The sequence below is a fragment of the Mizuhopecten yessoensis genome, unplaced genomic scaffold (assembly GCF_002113885.1).
Source record: "Mizuhopecten yessoensis strain PY_sf001 unplaced genomic scaffold, ASM211388v2 scaffold9847, whole genome shotgun sequence".
Taxonomy (NCBI): domain Eukaryota; kingdom Metazoa; phylum Mollusca; class Bivalvia; order Pectinida; family Pectinidae; genus Mizuhopecten; species Mizuhopecten yessoensis.
The window spans coordinates 282,457-303,171 of record NW_018408252.1 but is presented as its reverse complement, the minus strand read 5'-3'; the positions used below and the strand labels follow the sequence as shown (position 1 = coordinate 303,171).

Here is a 20,715-nt window from a genome sequence, read left to right as displayed (position 1 = left end):
CATCATATTCATCATCACAAAAAATTCATTTTATATTTAACCTTTAAGTGCAGAGGATATTTCTTGGTCATACTTTAAAATTATTCTTTAACTTACGTAACAAAAAAACGTGTATTTGGTATAAGTTGGTATTTTTCGGGGAGGGGGTCATTTCGCTATATTCACCGTCATTAAATAGAAGAACCGAGAGAGACGGGGTCTCGGTGGCTACACGTGTTATTGCATCACATGACCTTAAAATATATAAACAAATATGAATAATCGTGGCTAAAATCCTTTTGAGCTTCTTTTTGCTTTTTGATATCGGGATCATACCGGTCTTCCTTTCCAATAGGTAGTCAAGAGATTGGTGCATATTCGGCCGTCTTTTGGACCCCTAAATCTCCGAATATGTCCTCCCTAAATAGAAGCAGCGGTGTTTGCTACATTAGATGCGAAAAAGCTAGTTCGAATGCTTGATCAGAAGGGGATTTTGTGCTCCAAACGAGGAAGCGCTAGCATCCAGGCCAACATTGAGTGATTGATATAAGTTGAAATAGCTTGTTTCATAATTGTTGTAAATAAATAAAGTTTATATATTATATATACTCTAAAACTGCATTATTTTAAAATGTGGCAAACGATGGTGGAATAATCCTAAAAAATGTTTAGAGACATTTGAAAATTGATTTTCGCCAGTAAAACTCAATTTGCGACAATTTAATTACGATATACCGCCGCAAATCTCAAAATACAGTAGGATTATCCCCCAACACCCTCGTTATCCAGGGGTTACGCTAACTTTCGCTCTCTGCACCCCTAGAATATGTCATAGCAAATTCGAAGGCTCAGTGTGAACCGTCTTTTGGACAAGACGAGAAGTATAGTTTGATCCTTTGATATGCATCAAAATAATCCCGTGGTCGCGTAACGGTAAAACGGTTTGGCTTTGAAATCGGGCGTCGCCCCTCTATAATCTTCAAATGACAGGTATCAGTCTGTTGATAGGGTTCCGGATTCAGGGCCTTCCCTCATACGGATCAGTCTGCCGAAATCAGAGTAGTTCTCTGCTTTCCGTAACTCGTTCGGCAGGCTGCTCCATATGCGGGCACCATCAAAACGGAAAGACAGAGATTTTTTTCGTAATGCTCTCAATCACGATGGGGTCGAAAAGACTGCTATAACGAGTACTAGGTGAGCTATGGTGGTGTATACTATATAAATGTAAGGACCACAGTGGTGAACAGGGGGAAGTTATTCCCACATAACACTAACGTCACCAGTGACCGAGCTGGCAGAATGTCAGCGAAACTGGATAAGAACAGCAGTGACTCAATTAATCTTGCAAATATACCTCACTTTATATAGTAAAGCTGTCATGTCTTAGACTTAACGCACGCTATACGTTTTCCCAGCTAGGTAGTGTACATACATGGCTGTCCAACACCTTGATGAATTAGGGATGGATGTTATAAAGCTTTCTACAAGAATAATATTAAAACTTCCAACGTCTTAAAACCAAAACCGCCCTTATTAAACAAGTGCTGCTACAGGATATATATTATAGATCATGTGTGTATGCGTTTATCGTACATTTTTAATGAAGCGTGGTTCCAGTAATATTGTAAATATACATTTTATTAGCGTACTCATATTTCCGTGGTTATATTTAGCGAGTATAATTTCGAATTATCATCAGAAACGCTAAAGTATGTTAACCCTACAGATATATTGCGGACGTGTTATTAAGACTATTAGAAAATTGTCTATGATATTATTTTCAAAACTTCACATACATTGTTCATACTTGATAAATTTGCCTGTGCGTTATTTTTGCCTGTTGCGGCTCATTGTATAGGGATACACGGTGTGACACAACATACATACAGACAGCTGAACAGACAGACAGACAAAGTGATTCCATTATTATGCATTATACCCCCTGAAACTTCGTTGCGGGGGTATATAAAGTCGATATCAGCCTGTCAACGGGCAAGGGACTGTTTCAATTTACGTTAGTAATTTCCCATAGTTTTTCTCTCACCTCCTCGATTTGGGCAGGGATTCTTGCTTTCCGTCTCGCCGTCTTGATCTGTTTCAATTGTATGGTCAGTTGGTGTAACTCACCATCACCCACGATGGCCTCAGGGTCATCGGTCTGCTCCTTCATGGAGTCATGGAAATCATCCGTTTCTTCTTCGTTCCAGCCTCCCACGTCTACGTCTCGATGCCATCACAATGGACAAACTTCGCTAATTTTTGTCCGATTAGAAAACATTTAAGCCAGCCATCCGCTGGTCACCAGCAAGCACATGTAACGATATTCAAAACGAGGCCGCGTTACAAGCAATATTAGCAAATCTATCAAAATACGAAAATAAGCCAGGGTGGCGAAAACACAAACCATCTAAAATTAAATTTTACAAGTAAATAACTCTGAAATGATTCCATGCAGTGTGTGAAGGACTTTTGTCACTGAAGTTTTAAACTTTGACCCCTTGAGAGGAAGTAAACAAGGAAGATGGGGCGCACTGTGCCGTCAGATTCAACCATCGGTGAATGTTTATATCAGGGACGTATTGTCCCTGGTTTATATATACTACAGAGATACTCTGGCTTTATATGGCTCTGACTAGTCCATTCAGAAGACAAGGTTAATACAACTGTTACACTTTTATATGAGTTTATAAAAGGTGTGCTTGACATGGAGTCAAGTCATGATATATAACTAATTTCAAGAAAAATATGCCTTTCAAAATTTATGGTCAGTAGACACAAATTACAATTTGCCATCTAGATCTGACCATTTGCTGTGCCCTTGACCATGGGAGTAAGGACCCATGTCAATTTGTCAGGATATTATTTATTTCCAAAGTTTCATACAGATTCACTAAACTGTTTAAATGTAAAAGGCCCATACAGGAATTTCAAATTGAAAGACTTGGTGCAATCTTACCTTCCCTCCACCACGGTTGCACTTGTTGAGGAAAAATAACAAATAATAAACACAACAATTTATTTTTTTCAAACTAAGATTTTTTTACTTCAAATTTCAATGAAATCATAAATTACCAGTGTATGTAATGCATAAAATGACAGAAATGATAATGCTATACATGAATATATATATTTATGTTGACTTTAAAATGCTGTTAATTCTTTTACTCTACACAAACACATACCTACACAAAGTGTAAACAACACACAATCTCCAACACAAGGCTCGCCGTGCCTGTCGTTCAATGCTGCACCTTACCACAAATGGTTCTTTGGATAACTTAACTTTTACATTCACTATCTTTTAGAACAGACAAAACCATCTATAAAGACCACCCAAAGGGAAAATCAAAACTCTTCATAGGCAGATGACCCTTATAGACAGGTTGATATAAAATGAAAAGAAAGACCAGAAGCATATTGAAATAATGAAATAGTCTTGAATTATATGACTTATTCCCCTTGGACCATAGTATGTCGGATGATAATGCACACTTTCCATCCTATTCCTGTGTAGTCAGTGAACAACAATTTCACAGCACTCCCTTACACAGTAGAATCATCTTACTGCAGACAGACCATTTGGTTATCAAATATACTAATAAATTTTCGGGGTATTCAGCACGTCATCAACTTTCAAGAATTCTCACATTTTCTGGACTGATGTAAGCATGTACACTAAAACTGACCATAATCACATTTTTGCGGTTATCCTCCATTTTAGCGGAGTAACTTGCTGAATTGACAGTACATGTATACTTGCTTGCCTCAATAACAAACTGACAGGGCATGGTTCCTGTATGTTTTCACACAAATGTACTCCCCCTTCTTAACGCATTACCTGATGCAGGCAAAACAATATCTTTGTTTATTTTCCCCGACAATAAAAAATTCCACACTTTCAAAAGAACACCAAAAAATAGAAACGAAAGATAATAAAAGTTTTTACTCTGAACAGCAAATCAGTTTTTAACTGCAAATCTAAAGCATACACCACTAACATTATAAAATGTCACCGAAAAAAACATACTGCATATCTGTTACTTCACAACACACACTGGGTAAGGTCAGCTAACCCTCGGGAAGGAAAACCTACCCTCAGCAATTAACCCTTGGGCCTAGTTGTTCAAATAAAACGTTACGAGTTACATGTATCTCAGAGTTTGTTTTGTTGTTTTAGTTTCCACTTCACTACCACGAAGTTTGGTTATCCAGCAATTAAAAGAATTATCTATTGTCGGCGCATTTTTATATTGCTATGCATCATGATTTTAAGTGTTCACCATCATTTACCAATTTTTAAATTAACATAAATTTGTTTTCATGTTTATCATAATTTATTATTGTTCAAATAAGCACGAAAAGCACTCAAACACAATGACAGTACCACTGAAACAACTACCGCTGGTATGTTTGCAAAATATTCTTTGGCCAATTTGATGAAATAAAAATATCATGCCTTGAAGTTGCTTGCCCTTTGCTATAATTATCCTTATAAGATGTAGTTATACTTTTCATGTTAATTTTTAAAAGTTTAAAAATATTAAAATGTTGCAGATAAAAAATGTACATCATACTAAGCCAATGAACAACTTGATGATGAAGATACCACGTTCCTTTTCCTTGTTTGACAGATTGACATACAAACATATCTGTGCAATGAATACACAAGATGATCAGCGAAAATATTGTCTTTGGCATGGGCCCCCTTCTAAATACTTACTGTTCCATCGTTTACGCTCTCTGAATCTTCAATGCAAATGTTTTGCCATCCAATTGTCATGTTATTGCAAATAAAAAATTACGAAATAATATAACATTCTTCAAAAAAAATTCAACTTCCAACTTCTATATACTGTACTAAATGTGCATTCAATGGTCCTGGTTTAGCCATCATTATTTTAATTAAATTGTTTCACACATTGCTAAAATATAATTTCTGTCAACATATAAAATAATATTAACTTAGATGCGAAGAAAACTTACATTTTTGCATGTTATCTATCTGGTCGTATTTGTGAGGACTTCGATTAACATGTTTCTCCGACACATTCTAGATATTAAATTATTTTTTGCTGGATACTTGAATTCACAATGTTCACCATGAAAATGACATATAAATAAATATCAAACATAATCTTTTTAACCTACAGCAATGACAACTAAATGTCAAATAATTCAACATTACATTTATGGATGACACTTTTTCACAGAGAAAAAGGAAATATTTTAAAGCACTTACATTTCAGGAGAAATTTTTGCAATAATTACCAGAAAGATTTTTTTTGTAAAATTGTTTCAAATGTCTTGAGAATACAAAATCACAGTAATGATTTAGTAGAGTTGATCTATCACCAAACCAAAGTCTAATTCGGGATTATTTGGATCAAAAATGGACACACACTGATGCGGACCGATATATTAATCGTGAAAAAATCCTATTCCCTGCTCCTTTGTTGAAATACGAAATGTAGCTTTTTCTAAAATGAAGCGAAAAAATTTGACAAATCACTCACAAAATGTACTGACAAATGCTTATAAGTTACATCATGATATGACGTTCGGGCTCCAGCAGTTCAACCCTTGCATATGAAATGGCTGTTATTTTGACTTCAGGCTCATATGAACACAATAATTTAATATACATGCATAATAGCATTTGCTTACTCTGAAGACTTATAATTATGGCACAACCTTACAATGACAGTGACGCGCCCACATAGAGTACACAACAGGGATGATGTGTGATATGGAGTGTTGTAATGTGAATAATTCGCTGGAATAGTTTGGTGGTCTTCTAACTAAAAGAGTTCCTCTTTTGATAAACATATCTTTTCAGCACCCCTTGGAAGAAATTATGACAAAATTGACGGCTCACTGTCAGCCATTTTCATTGGTTTAACCCTCTCACCACTGGAGAATATAATGGACTCATTCAGATGAATGTATGGTAGATTCTACTCAAGTTACCTAGGGGTGAAAGGTTTAAGACATAAACAACTGACAAATTGTGATGCTGTTACCAATGCATCATTTGAAGATTACAAAGTACCTACATTGTACATATTTTACATCAAAATCAAGGCGATATTTTTTTCTGTTATGTTGCCACACAATTCCATTGATAATCTGTCTAAGAGATCAAAGGTATGAATGATTTCGTAACAGTTTCTTGAATAGTCCATTCTTATGACCCGCAAGGTGGCGCATAAAGAGCGTTCAATCTTGTTGACATATTCCGAGGGTGTAAAGAACATACAGATATCGAGAAGAGGATCGTTGGTTTTCAAAGACATAGTTTAGCCCTTTCACCACTGTAGACCATCATGGACTCATCCAGATCAATGTAAGGTAGAGTCTACTAAAATTACATAGGGGTGAAGAGGTTAAAGTATACAATATACATTCTATTACTTTATACTGGCTGATGTCAATATTTGTGATTTTCATGGTAAGGTGATGCTACGAATCCAACAGTACTAAAAACCTTTCCAAGGAAGTAACAGTTACAGACCAAAGTAACAATCTCCACACTGCGAAATTTTCATAATTATCAAAACATCTACATTCTCGTGTAACCACCAGATGAAAACAGGACAAAACTCGACATATTTAAAAATTGTGTTGAAATAAATTCTATGTTAGAACCTGACTTAAAATGTGCAAGAGAGGTATGGACGGTTACCCAGAAATACAGCCGGGTCCTGTACAGATGGTAGCTAATTGTTTTCTATAAAGTACTTTTTTCCTGATAAAAGTATCTAGAAATATCGCTTAATAGAAAATCAAGATGATGTGCATTGCAAACAGGATAATTACTTTACATACGACGCATATGCTGATTGAGTGTTACTACGGTAAGGAATTGGCGACAAATTTGTATGACTTTTCAACGGTACATGAACATTAAACATTTCCTGATGGTTTTTTTTTTTTATGGAATGGGCTCAAAGTATTACAACTATACGATTATACGATATCCAGTTGTTTGTTAAACTAAATGTTTGAAAAATTTGTAAGAAAAAGGGAGGGGGGGGGGGGGGGGAAAGAAAAAAAATAATCTTTTGCCGCCAGTATAAAAAGTATTCTTCTTCCTGAAAAAGCTGTTCCTAAAATGTTTTGTATACCTCAGTAATCTCTGCTGTTACAACAAATCAAATGAGTTGTAATACTCTGCCAAATAGCAGTCTCAGCCATTTGAACAAATGACGAAATAACATTTAAAATTAACTAGGCCTGTATTTAGAGTGCTTTCCCTTTGTACAGTGACACAGACATGATGTTAACAGGTGCTCTCTCTAAGATTTGTGTAGGTAGAACTGGAATATATATATATATATAACAGTGATGTTCACATTTCATAAATACAATGAAAGCAGATCCCTTGAATTCTGGAATGATGGATTTCAGCATCCTTTAGCTCTTAATACTTGGAATTTTGTATACAGCACATTACCAGCAGTAACCAGTTTTACAATATGGTTGCTGTAGTTGTTACTATGGCTACAGTGTAGTTGGGTGTTGTACACAATGTTAAATGTGGTTGCCAATGGTAGCAAAGGTTACATCATGGTTGCCAGTGGTAACACAGATTATGATGTGGTTGCCAGTGGTAACAGAAGTTATGATGTGGTTGCCAGTGGTAACAGAGGTTATGGCATGGGTGCCAGTAGTAAGTGAGGTTATGGTGTGGTTGCCAGTGGTAACACTGGTTATGATGTGGTTGCCAGTGGTAACACTGGTTATGATTGTGGTTGCCTGTGGTACTCGGGTTTCAACTTGTTTGCAGTAGTAACCAACATGTAACATCTAGTGTTCTACTCCTGCTAACCTTCAGTTGGTTCACATGAAACAAGTCGAGAAACTATAGCTGCAAATCTTAGCTGGGTTTCCATGAAAACATTAAAATGTCACTATAGTTTCTCCTTCTTTGCTTTGATCCAGTCCCACTGTTGTCACAAGTTACTTCACAGAGTGTATAATTTCTATCAGACAGAGCAGTCCATTTGAGTGTGGGGGTGCCATGACTTGGCTGGAGATGACATGACTAGGTTCACTACAACTGCAACCTGAAAACATAAAGGAAGTTGTATGAAAACCAGGAAATGGAGGTAAAAAGCAAATATCCAAAATATGCTGGATCAATCAAGTTTTTTAATTGGAATAGAAGCAGCACTTTTAGATGTTATTTTCGTTAATTGCAGTTTTTAGACTGTGTGTATTTATCAATGTTTATCCATGTTAAATAAACTAACCCTTTGAGAATCCCTGTCCCAAAGCAGGCAAAAAAGTTTTACCCTTTTACCCCTATGTAACTTGAGTAAACTCTTCCATTCTTTGATCTGGATGAGTCCATTATGGTCTACAGTGGTGAAAGGGCTAAGAACTTGTAACTCACCTGTATTACTTGTATCTGTACTTCTTCAGACAGTCGTTGCCAAGGTCAACGACATATACATGATGGTCGGAGGTTGTTGCTAGGCCGCTTGGACGCCTAAGCTTGTCATGGAAACTATCGATACAGAATTGCAGCTTCCCGCTCGAGTTGAGTACTTGGACGAAGCTTTTTCCCTTTTCTGTTTTTGTAGCGAGGATGAAGCCTCCAGCATCTACATTGAGTCCACCAAACTGACCCTTGCTTTGGTCTGGAATGACCCTGGAGAACTTCCCATCCTTACTGAAGACTTGTACTCTATGGTCAGCGACTAGAATTTCATCACATTTGCCTACAGCAACCGCACACATTAGTTTAAATTGTCCTTCTTTATCCCCTTTACCTCCAAAGGTGGTGTTGAGTTTTCCGTTGCCATCGAATATGAAGACCTTGTTGGCACCGTTATCAGCGACAATGAACTCTCCCTTGCTGTTAACTGCAATGTCTATCGGTTCGACAAAATCAGGGTTACTGAACTTCTTGACTAGTTCTCCATCTTTGGTTACCACAGTAATGTACTTTGTCCTCCAGTTTACCAGAGCGAGGTTACCGTCGGGTGTGAGAGACAGTCCTGTTCCACTTTGATTCTCAAGGCCAAGGGGGCCTAGATGTCCTACAAAGTCGCCCTTTGGACCAATCACCTTGATACGACTGTTACCCGTGTCAAGAACATAAATGTTTCCAGCCTTTTGCGTGACCACTCGGACAGGCTGCACAAACTTTTCATCACCTGATCCTCGAGATCCAAATTTCCACACAGGATCTTTATGCTCCGAAACATCTATCACAAAAGGGCTTCCTCTGATTGGACGATTGAAGATACTGACAAATACCTTGATCTTGCCAGCTTTTGGTGGCACATATTGCACTTCATAGGTTCCATTCTCATGATCTCTGATCTTTGACTCCACGAGTTCACCACGATCCGTTCGCACCTCTGAGGTAACAGGATCGGCACCACTGGTTCTTGGGTTGCCATGGTAATCAACAGTTGTCACCTTGACTGACGACTTCAAATGGGTGATTGCTTCACCGACTTTTCCGGTACAGAGGGATGGGAATGTGGTGCTTACTTTGATTTTACCGAACTCTGTCAGACCTTTCGTGATGTCTTTATGCGCGCTGTTGTGTTTGAATTCGTATTTAATGAAAGAGTTTTCTCTTGGTTCCGATAGGGATGTTGTTGAGTCTAACTTTTCGTTTAAATCACCAATTTTTTTGGTAATGTTCCTTACCTCCACCTGGTATTGAAGTCCATCACATTCTGCTTGAACTTTCTCTTTTTCAGTCTGGATTAAATCAAGTTGTTCTCGGAGAATCTTTCGCTTATCCTCACGGACTTTGCGAACCTTTTGTAAGCATTCATGTCGCCGCTTATCGACAGAGGCAATGAGATCTTGGAAGGAACGGTTGATAAATTCTACAGTTTTTTCTACAGATGATTCGAGACTTTGCATCTCTGACGAGACATTGTCATAAGCATGGTTTAAGTTTTTAATACAAAGATGAGCCTTATACAGCAAAATCTCTGACATTCTTTTGATTGCAATTGAAAATGGTATCACAGTGTGCTCGCTTGCTCCTCTCCCATTGTGCTCTCCACCTGCACATTGCGTGCAGAACACGGAATCGCAGGTTTCACAAAACAACAGTTCCTGCTGGGGATGGGTGGAACATTTCGGTATCACGTCGCGCCGTTGTTGGGACATAAGGTCCAGAAGTTGATTGACGATGAAACTTGGCGGAAACGATGCCACTCCTCCTCTGGGAATTCCGATGTGTTCACGACAGATTGGACATCGGAAGTAGCCTGTGTCTGTGAGCTGAGCCTCGACTATACGCTGTAGACAGCTTTTACACACTGTATGGGAACACTGGAGGAGCTTGGGTGAACATTCGAGGTGGTCGTACACACACAGGCACGTCCCACACGTCAGGAAACTATCGTTAAAGTCTTCATAATTAATGGACACAGTCTCAACTAGAGTAGATGACATCATATCTGAAAAGACAAAAATAACAACAAAAGTCAGTTTTGAAAATTAGAAAGTGTTTTGTCAAACACACATATGCCCCCAGAGCACCAGCATTGATGGAAAGTCTAAGCAATCAGTGAAGCAGATAATTAATTATATAGGTCAAATTGCAGATAATCAATTATATAGGTCAAATTGCAGATAATTAATCATATAGGTCAAATTGACCTACTTGTAGAAATGATGACATGGTATTCCTGCAGATATAACAGTATATGAAGTTTGATGACTTCTAGTATAAGAGGAATTGAGCTGAAGTCTGACCAAGTTGTGGTACAAAGGGACAAAAAACTAACAAATATTTCATGCCATCCACTACATTTGTATGTAACACAGACATACAGACACATACCAAAGGTCTATTTACTTTTTATTTATTCTGCAATAAGTCCGAGGGGCCAACATATAATTCTCACACGAAGCACACAGAGGACATATATATTACAGGATAATGAAATAGCATGTGTTAGAAATTTCTACTGGAATATAGATATGGGTGGGCTTATTACCAGGCATGGGCTTATTGCTGGAGGGATATGGCAATTTATATAGAAGATGCATAACATTTCTTGCTGTAGGATAGAGCTGACCGCCCCATATAGGACAGCAGTAACTTGGGATTATAGGAAATCTGTATACTATCTGAGCTTCAAAATTATTACAACTGAATACAAAAGTGACATTGTAAATGTGTTATAGAATCAGATGACGTCACATAGTAGGGACATTTGTGGAGTTAAACACTTCTCGACATCTATAATTAAGACTGAATCATACCTCTATTATCCAGACATTTTAATTTGTTTCTGTTGAAAAAAATTCGAAAGACTTCCCACATTTAATCAATTATCAAGTGATATAGCTCTGTAAATTAGCCACACACATTCTAAGTCTGGACAGCTTGGTTAAAATCAACAAAATCGAAAAAACTTAGTATTTTTTGACAAGATTATTTTCATCTCATACAATGTCATACCAAGCGACCACCCAGTCGGTGGATTTTGAATAATTCTACTAGCTAAACCTATATTTTCAAAGTAAATATTGAAAATGTTCACGAACCTTCCAACATAACTTTGGTGCTACAGTGAAACCCACTTATTATGATATCGATTATTATGATATATTGGTTATCATGTAGTCTTATGCAGGTGTCAGGCTAGTGGAAATGTATATTCCTGCAGATCACAAGAAAATATCTACAGAAAAAGTGCAGTATAGTACATAAAACACAAAACAAACTGATAAAAAGTTGTCCGTTTCCTATACTGAGGATCAATTTTACTTCATCCCAGAAGACTGTGCCAAGTCGACTCTGTCAAGGAGAATGGTTTGGTGAGTCATGTACACCTATAGACTGCTCCAGGTCTTGGTGCGCAGTATATCTACATGTATACACAATCAATACCGTTCAGACATGTACACTAGGAACAATGAATGCTGTTATTTGACCTGTACAGCTTACCACTTCTTAGCGATGTAATCCTGGAAGTCTCATTTTTGTACTTTATACCAGAAAATCCACAAAAGTCATATTTCACCCTTTCAAACATTGAGAAATTAGATTTGAGACAAAGAGTATAGCACATGTATGTACTGACTGTCATGTGCCTGTCAATATTTCTAACCTCCAAATCAGCCTTTATTTTTGTGCTCCACACCAGTATTAGTTATAAAGTACAGCATGCCAAAACAGTTATTTCTACAAGACAAATATACACTAGTGATCAATGCAAAGACTGACAATTAAAATTGTACAGACACTCATAGCCCCCATATCCGCCCCCGATTCCCACCCTGCACCGCTTACAATGACTGTTTTGGAGTTTTATCAGTCGACAGGGTTGTAGTTGAGTAAAAGAATTAAGAGATTCGGACTTTGTTTTAGATTAGGGGAACTGGTAGGAGATATGTCTTCTTTACACATCATTCATTAAGCAAGTTAAGTAAAATGGACCTATGGTTTAAGGTCATGTTTTGCATTTTTGTTGAATAGTGAACATCAATTCATGTACCTGTGTCAGAGGGATGTATGTGTGATACAAAGTTATGTTATGGACAATATTTAACTCATCCACCCCTGAGGACACATTTGAACTCTTCCAAATCAAAGGTTGGAACAGCTCATTATGACATTTCAGGGGTGAATGAGTTAATGAACCGATAGACAACATCCAACAATTTTAACTTTCAATTAAGATAAATGCGTGATAAAGAATTTACACAATAATTGATCATTTACAGACGCTTGCATCCACAGGTAACACTCCCTTTGTGTAACGACTCCTTGTAACATTAATCATGTAATAGTGGTCAATATTTTCAAAGCTTCTGACAGGGATCCAACCCGGTCTGATACTCTACCTAATGGCTCAAGAAAAATTCTTCAGAGCTGAATTAGTAGGAAGCTGCTAGCATTTTAATTTAACTAGGGTGAACCCTCACCACCCCCACACACACTCCCCCTACCCCAACCCTCAAGAAAAGAGCTTGTCCAAAGTGTTCCAGAGGTAATAGCGATGCTTATACAGTTCGTTACGCAAGTCTTTATTGTCAATATTTCCCTGTGCACCATTACAACTCGCAGGTCATTACTGAATGTTCAATGATATCCATTAGGGATTGATGTTGGACCTCTGGTTTACTAGTCGATGATCTACCCAATGCTCTTTGAAGGAGTTTTCCCCAGAAGTTGGTAGGAAGCGACTAGCACTTTACCAGGGTGGTAATCTAAAATAACAAGAGGCCCATGGGCCTTAACGGTCACCTGAGTCCTACAATATTTATTTTTGTTGTTGAAATATGTACCAATTTGAGTAAAAAATAGTTAAGTATAATGTTAACTTAACTTTGTCAGGACCATGAGCTGATCATTCCTAGACCGATTTTCAGTGAGATCGGCCTATTAGAACTTGTTTTTAAGTTTGAAATAGGTATTTACAAAATAGCGGCCATGGATGGCAGCCAAATTGTATTTCTGATTGACCCGAAAAATAACAACACTTTGTCAGGACCATGAGTCGATCATTCCTACAAAGTTTCAGTTCAATCGGCCAAGTAGAACTTTACTTTAAGTTTGAAATAGTTTTTCAAAATGGCGGCCGTGGTGGCCATATTGGATTTCTGATCGACCCGAAAAATAACAACACTTTGTCAGGACCATGAGTCGATCATTCCTACAAAGTTTCAGTTCAATCGGCCTAGCAGAACTTGACTTTAAGTTTGAAATATGTTTTCAAAATGGTGGCCGTGGCGGCCATATTGGATTTATGATTGACCTGAAAAATAACAACACTTTGTCAGGACCATGAGTCGATCATTCCTACAAACTTTAAGTTCAATCGGTCCAGCAGAACTTGACTTTAAGTTTGAAATAGGTTTTCAAAATGGCGGCCGTGGCGGCCATATTGGATTTCTGATCGACCCGAAAAATAACAACACTTTGTCAGGACCATGAGTCGATCATTCCTACAAACTTTCAGTTCAATCTGCCCAGCAGAACTTGACTTTAAGTTTGAAATAGTTTTTCAAAATGGCGGCCGTGGCGGCCATATTGGATTTCTGATTGACCTGACAAATAACAACACTTTGTCAGGACCATGAGCCGATCATTCCTACCAACTTTCAGTTCAATTGGCCAATCAGAACTTGACTTTAAGTTTAAAATGTAAAATTTCGGACGACGGACGACGACGGACGAAAACAGATAGCAATAGGTCACTTGAGCTAAAGCTCAGGTGACCTAAAAATCCATAAAAAATTTGGAAACACAAGAGATCCCCTGTTTTTGTGTAATGAGGTTCCACTCTACGACCTTCATCTCATTTAACTCATTTACCCCTAAAATTTCATAGTGAACTATTCCATCCTTTGAATTGGAAGAGTTCAAATGTGTCTTCAGGGGTGAATGAGGTAATGTTGCCGTGTGACCTTGACCTTGGTACTACTTATTTGCGGTAATGAACAATCCACTCCACTCACAATAAAAGTCATGGTTGATACCTTCAAGATGATAACCATCGCACATGCAGAAAAAACAGACATTTATGTCCTGTCTGCATGCAACCACACGATCAGTCAGGTAATTAATTACTTTCTAAGCTACTCTGACAGTAGCACAAGGACCATCTTGATTGTTTTTACTTGTTCCACAAGTTTTGCTCAACTATGAACACTGTAAAGGTTTCGTTTTTAGTGGGGTTCTAATTTTCGTGATAATTTTTTTTTTTTTAAATTACAACCTGCGAAATTTGTAGAAACTTGATCCATTCCTACCCTAGCTCCATACCCCAAATTGGCCACAAAGACTGAAATCTGAATGATGGATCCTGTGAATTTTACCTTTTTAGCACATCCGTGAAAATAAGGGGCTGTAGAAATACTTAAGGCACAGATATATAATCATAAAAATATATATATACAACATAATATGACATTTACATTTACTACCTTATCAATACCTAATTATACCCTCACCTTCGCTCTCTGCAACCCTGGAATATGTCATAGCAAAATTGAAGGCTCAGTGTGCACCGCCTTGTTATGAGAAAAGTGTACTAGTTTGATCTTTTGATGCACATCAAAAGAATATCATGTTGTGTAACAGTAAAAAATTATTGGGTTTGAAGTTGGGTGTTGCTCCTTTGTAATCTTCAAAGGACAAGTATCAGCCTAGCGATTGGTCAGGATTTTTTTACCCGAGACCAATCAAAGAGCTATCTTTGTGCCTTCAATTTTGCTATGACATGTTCCATGGGTGCAGCGAAAGTGAGCGTAACCCCTCGAGTATTGAGGATGTCCTCACAGAACTCTAGTTCCTTCACTAAATTCCAGTAGAAATAAATTGGAAATATATATATAGTAACTTAAATCTTACGTATCAGCAAGTTCAGGCACTGCACACTGCATAAAGTCAGAACGAATAGAAACATAAAACTTACACGGAAAATAAATTGAAAAGAAAGCAATACCAGAGATTCTTCACAGTTGTCTTTGTATTAACTCATTCACCCCTAAAATTTCATAATGAACTATTCCAACCTTTGAACTGAAAGAGTTCAAATGTGTCTTCAGGGGTGAATGAGTTAAAGTGAATTTGGAAATCAATCTGGACCGTCATTAATTGAATTATCACCCAGATAAAAAAAATCTAATGTGTTTCCATCTTTTGTTTTCAGAAACAGCAACTTTGACCTCATACCCTTAGAAATAAACACAATGCTTGAAATTTGAATACATTACCGCTGTATCAGAACTTGAGTTATTGCCTTGATCAGAAATCTCTGGATGAGGAGCCCTATTGCTGTTAATTGCTAATATGTTCGATGGAATTATTTCCGCACCAATTTGAAAGAACTCCATTAATTCCAATGCAAGAATCAATTATTTCTAGCCAGACCTGCGCATGCCCAAGTCACAATCTATTCTGTTCACCGTCACAAAATCAAATATTAGTATGGTAATATTGGCATTCAGCTAACGGCTATGAATGTATAAATCATATTCTGAGTGCAAAATTAACAAAAAAAAAATTCAGGTGATAAACACTACCAATTGGTTATCATTCCTGTAAAGGACATTCAAACCAGCAAACTAAATAAAACATGATTTAATTAAAATAGAATAAAAAAAAAAGGTTTTCTGCAGAGAATTAGATGTTAATAGTGTACTGAATTATGAGCAATCATTAAATGTTGTATAAATACAATGAGCTACCTTTACATACAATGTATATATATAGTTACAATATTGAAATATTTTGGCCGATGTAATTGTCAAGAATCTGTTTTCAACAAGTGCTTGCTTAAATTTGTATAGAAAAACATGTAATAAGGACATCTAAAATTTATCTTAATAGATCACAGAAAAATTGGTCTTTAATTTAAGGATCCATGTCCAACTGAAGGTAAAACACGAGAGAATTCCTCTGTACTACACAGTTACCTCCCTTTCATTTCATTTTGCAATTATATCTCAGTACCAGAATGACAGGGTAATGGTCGAAGGTCAAGGTTCAAATTTTTTGTCTGGCCCCTTTAAATTTTTACATTCAATACATTGTTGTTGGGTTTTTTAGTTCCACAAAGTTATTTGGTTTTCTTTTCAGAAATGATTGATCAAAGATCGACAAACATCTGAAAAAGTTTCCATTGAAAAGTTAGTTTTTGGCAGTGGTACACAGGATCCTTTATCTTAGCCTTCAATAAAATGTACTAGCTTCATGCTACATTTCAATTCAGTGAACATATCAGGAGAATTGTCTGTACTACTAAATGAGTGGTCTTGCGAAGGTTTTGAGTAAAATGATTAAACATGTAAAACACAATTCAACCCATCCCTCAAACATTTACTAATAAAACAAACACTCCATCATGATAAACATTCACTTCCAGCTCAATATTTAACTCATTCCTCCCTGAAGACACATTTGAACTCTTCCAATTCAAAGGTTGGAATAGTCCATCATGAAATTTCAGGGGTGAATGAGTTAAGCCTGCACTTGAACATTTATTACAATACAAAGTTCACAAAACACTTTCATATTTTCTACTTTTACTACGTAAACACACAAACACAAACACTTACTACAAACACTCTAATATTTGTTACAAACTAACTTTTCCTACAATCATTTACTACACACACTTAAATAATTACCAAAGTCAATCAAGCATTTATTTTTAACTCCATTTACTCAAATATATTACCATAAACACTCAAAATATACAAACCTATTGCTACCAACATTTACTACAAACACTCAATTATTTACTGCAAACCGATTTCAAAGATTTATTGAGAACTCCTTACTTCAAAATGTGACTCAATTCTAAGTTTCTAACATGCACAACAGTTAATGTGGGCTAATAGGTTCTAGCTTCAAACAACACATGCAGAAATCTAGCATTTTTGCTTAACTTTTTCACCCCTGAAATTTCATAATGAATTATTCCATCCTTTGAATTGGAAGAGTTAAAATGTGTCTGCAGGGGTGAACTACAGATTTAGCCTGCACACACAGCAGTCTCATCAAACTAGCTTGGGATCAGTTGCACAATCTTTTCTGAAAATTATGTACTTCATTTTAACCTAATTACGCCGATTATGCATTTCTGCAGTTAAATTGTAGTTACTTGATTTTTGTGACATGCATTCTTTTTGCTCTAAAAGGGCTGCCAAAACATTTATGAAAAAGGTTCAGAAGACGAAATCCTTGTTGCTCCATCTGGTATTAAACAGGTGTTACAGCTTCATTTCACTGCCTTGAGTATTTTATATTCCAATGTCAAACAATAAGATGTGAACAGGAACCACAGAAATATGTTCATTTAACCTGATAATTAGTTATATTCAGACACCTGTTTAAGTTTGGATGTGAAGGTAGGAGTGATAATAGATGAAGATGAGGTGGGTGGACCAGGTCGGTACAGGGCAGTAATAAAGTATATCATATAAGACAATGCCTTAAAGAGACAGATCTCTTTCACAATCAGACAAAACACTAAAGAGTTCCTATGTAGTTTTTCGTAAACACAGTAACCTCCCCTGAATTTTGTTTTTGATATAACTGTATCAAACCAGGGCCTGGATAATACCGCTGACCAAGGGAACTGATTATGCGGTCAGTATAATGAACATGGATCAAGAGGAAAAATCCTGGTCTGGATCTGTTGTATTTTCACATTCAGAACTATTGATTCTTCTTTTCTTAATTTCTATATCATTGTTTTCATAAAAGTTCCACTTAGTATGGGTTTCTTTTCAGAAATGATTATTCAAAGCTATTGTCATAAGAAAAAGAGATTCCCATGCATCATTAACATTTAGCAGTGTTTCGGGATCTGTAATGATCTTAGATGGAATAATTTCAAAACAGAGCAAATATTAGCTGAATCGAAATTATACAACATTTTCAGAAATGATTGTGCACTTATAATCCTTATAATTTCACACTATATTAATCTAGCACACACACACACACAGGTTGGGATTACTTACACGGAGTTACAAGGCAATGCGTGAGACACCTCCAGCTATTTCAATATAGACTCTGTAAACAGAAGTAACATATCACACTGATGATTCTGAGAGCTGGTGCATTATTGATCACCGTGGCGACGTGTTTCGTAAGGCACGATCACCGTTCTGTCTACTGTTGATTACACTGTCAACATACTGGAACGATCAAGCCTATTAAACCTATTACACTATAGCAGTCGTAACATATGTTTATCAAATATTTGTGCAATGCAATATTTCATTTTTTTGTAATACCGAACAGTGTTCAGGTAGGCTTGTAACATGTGCAATGCCCATTTTAGCTAAAAGTACATATTGACATGTAATTAGTATGAAGTTTTAAATGGCGATTAGTGTTATGTTACATGTCCATTACAATCATAAATAACTAAATAATAATTATGCATTGTTTTTTTAGAACATAAACATCTGTCTTAAAAATCATCTACTGCCGTGAAACAGTCTGTTACGTAAGTTGATTAAATATTAATTACTAATTGAATGATAACATGCAAGGGTTTTTTGTCTGTAAGGTTGCTTCCTTTGATTATTATAATTTTTGTCCCACTTCCTCCTATAGTTAACTCATTCACCCTTGAAATTTCATAATGAACTATTCCATCCTTTGAATTGGAAGAGTTTAAATGTGACTTCAGGGGTGAACGAGTTGATATCTACTGTACCTTAAATTGTTTATTTGTGGTGTAAAGCTAAGGTAACGCAAAGACAGCTATAGTTTATGGTGCAGAAAGTACCATTGTTGTTTGTTTATGTGGTTTAACTTCCGATTCACCACCGAGTATATATTTTGGTTACCCAGCAGACGAAAAAAACATTAAGCTCATGAGTTACTTTATAGAACGATCCCACTGAACACCACATCCTGACAACCCTACATCTTGTAACTTGCTAACCCCTTGAAACCTTTGTCAAACTCTTGACATTTTATTCCCTTGTCACATCCTGGCACTTTGGTCACTTTTTCATTAGCTAACACCTTGATGATCTAGTCACATGCTGGATCCCCCTGTGACACATTGACATCTTGATGCCCCCTAGTAATGTTACACCCCTGAATATCTTCGGTCAGGTTTACACACCCTGGTGTATCACATCTCTCTGTCACATGCTGACATCTTGGTCTCGCTATATTACACCCTGACACCCCCATTATCTCCTGTCATACTATTTGGTTAACAGACTATTTGGGTTGTTTGTGTTTTACGTCCTATCAACAGCTATGGTCATTTAAGGAAGTGCAAGATTTTGGTGGTGGAGGAAAGCCGGAGTTCCCGGAGAAAAACCACCGACCTACGGCTAGTACCTGGTGACTACCCCACGTAGGTCTCGAACCCGTGACCCAGTGGTGGAGGGCTAGTGGTAGCAGAATGTCAGACGCTTTAAATACTTGACCACCATGGCCCAGCTTTAAAGACTAGAGGCACTTATAAGCCCATTTCCAAATTCATGTTTAGGATATGAAACTCTTCAATTTAATAAATTAGTGAAATTAGAGTTCTTGCACAACATTTTTAGCATTTTTCTTTCTGAAGAAGTACAGTTTGTTACAGCTAGCTGCTGTTGCTATTAGTTAAAAAAATGTTATCTAGTTAAGAACCATATCATTGTAATCCAAGCTAACAATGTTGAAATATGATCACCACCAGTCGTTCTTTATCAAAGCATGTCAGTATACATGTATGCTATTAGCTATAGTTAAACAAGCTGAAAACAAGTTATCTTAAAATTTGCAATTTAAAAAAGTTCCTTTATATCAAGTGTTCATTTTATATCTGCATACACACTATGTTTAAATATAGTTGGGTGGTGCAGTGGATAGCGAATTTGCTTTTCACCAATGCGATCAGGGTTTGATTCCCCAAACGGACGTGAAAAGGTATGGAGTCACCTGTCCGACCACGAGGATTTTCCCCGGGTACTCCGGTTTCCTCCCACACTAAGACCCCCACACGCTAACACCCGGGCCAACAAGAGTGATTAGGATAAGTTGAAATAACTTGTTTCATAATTGCTGTAGAACAAATAAGTTTTATATGTTAAGTATACCCAGTGATAACTGATTTGTGTCATTGAGGAAATCCTGTTTTGAACAACTAGATTTGACCTTTCTGACATTGGCTTTATTAATGTGTTGACCATTGTCCTGCACACATCAAGTTAGAGGTTGACCTCCATGACGCCTACTCTGCTGTATTTATATATGTTGACATATCTACTATACACAAATAA

The 20,715-nt window shown here is 36.9% G+C and overlaps 1 protein-coding gene across 7 annotated transcripts in view; it reads right to left on the bottom strand.

Annotated features, from left to right (window-relative positions):
* Positions 1–3,004: 3,004 nt before the first annotated feature.
* The window catches only part of LOC110458821 (tripartite motif-containing protein 2-like), a 117,646-nt gene continuing 99,935 nt past the window's right edge, over positions 3,005–20,715 (bottom strand). For 6 of the 7 annotated variants that reach the window (XM_021510751.1, XM_021510747.1, XM_021510750.1 and 3 more), the window contains 2 exons: positions 8,375–10,412; positions 3,005–8,045 (listed from right to left, as the gene is read on the bottom strand). In XM_021510751.1, coding sequence (XP_021366426.1) covers positions 8,380–10,410 — 2,031 coding nt within the window. In that variant the 5' untranslated portion in view covers positions 10,411–10,412 and the 3' untranslated portion in view covers positions 3,005–8,045; positions 8,375–8,379. Of the gene's footprint in view, positions 8,046–8,374; positions 10,413–18,444; positions 18,497–20,715 lie in introns of all 7 variants that reach the window. The other variant, XM_021510748.1, reaches the window with a different exon arrangement.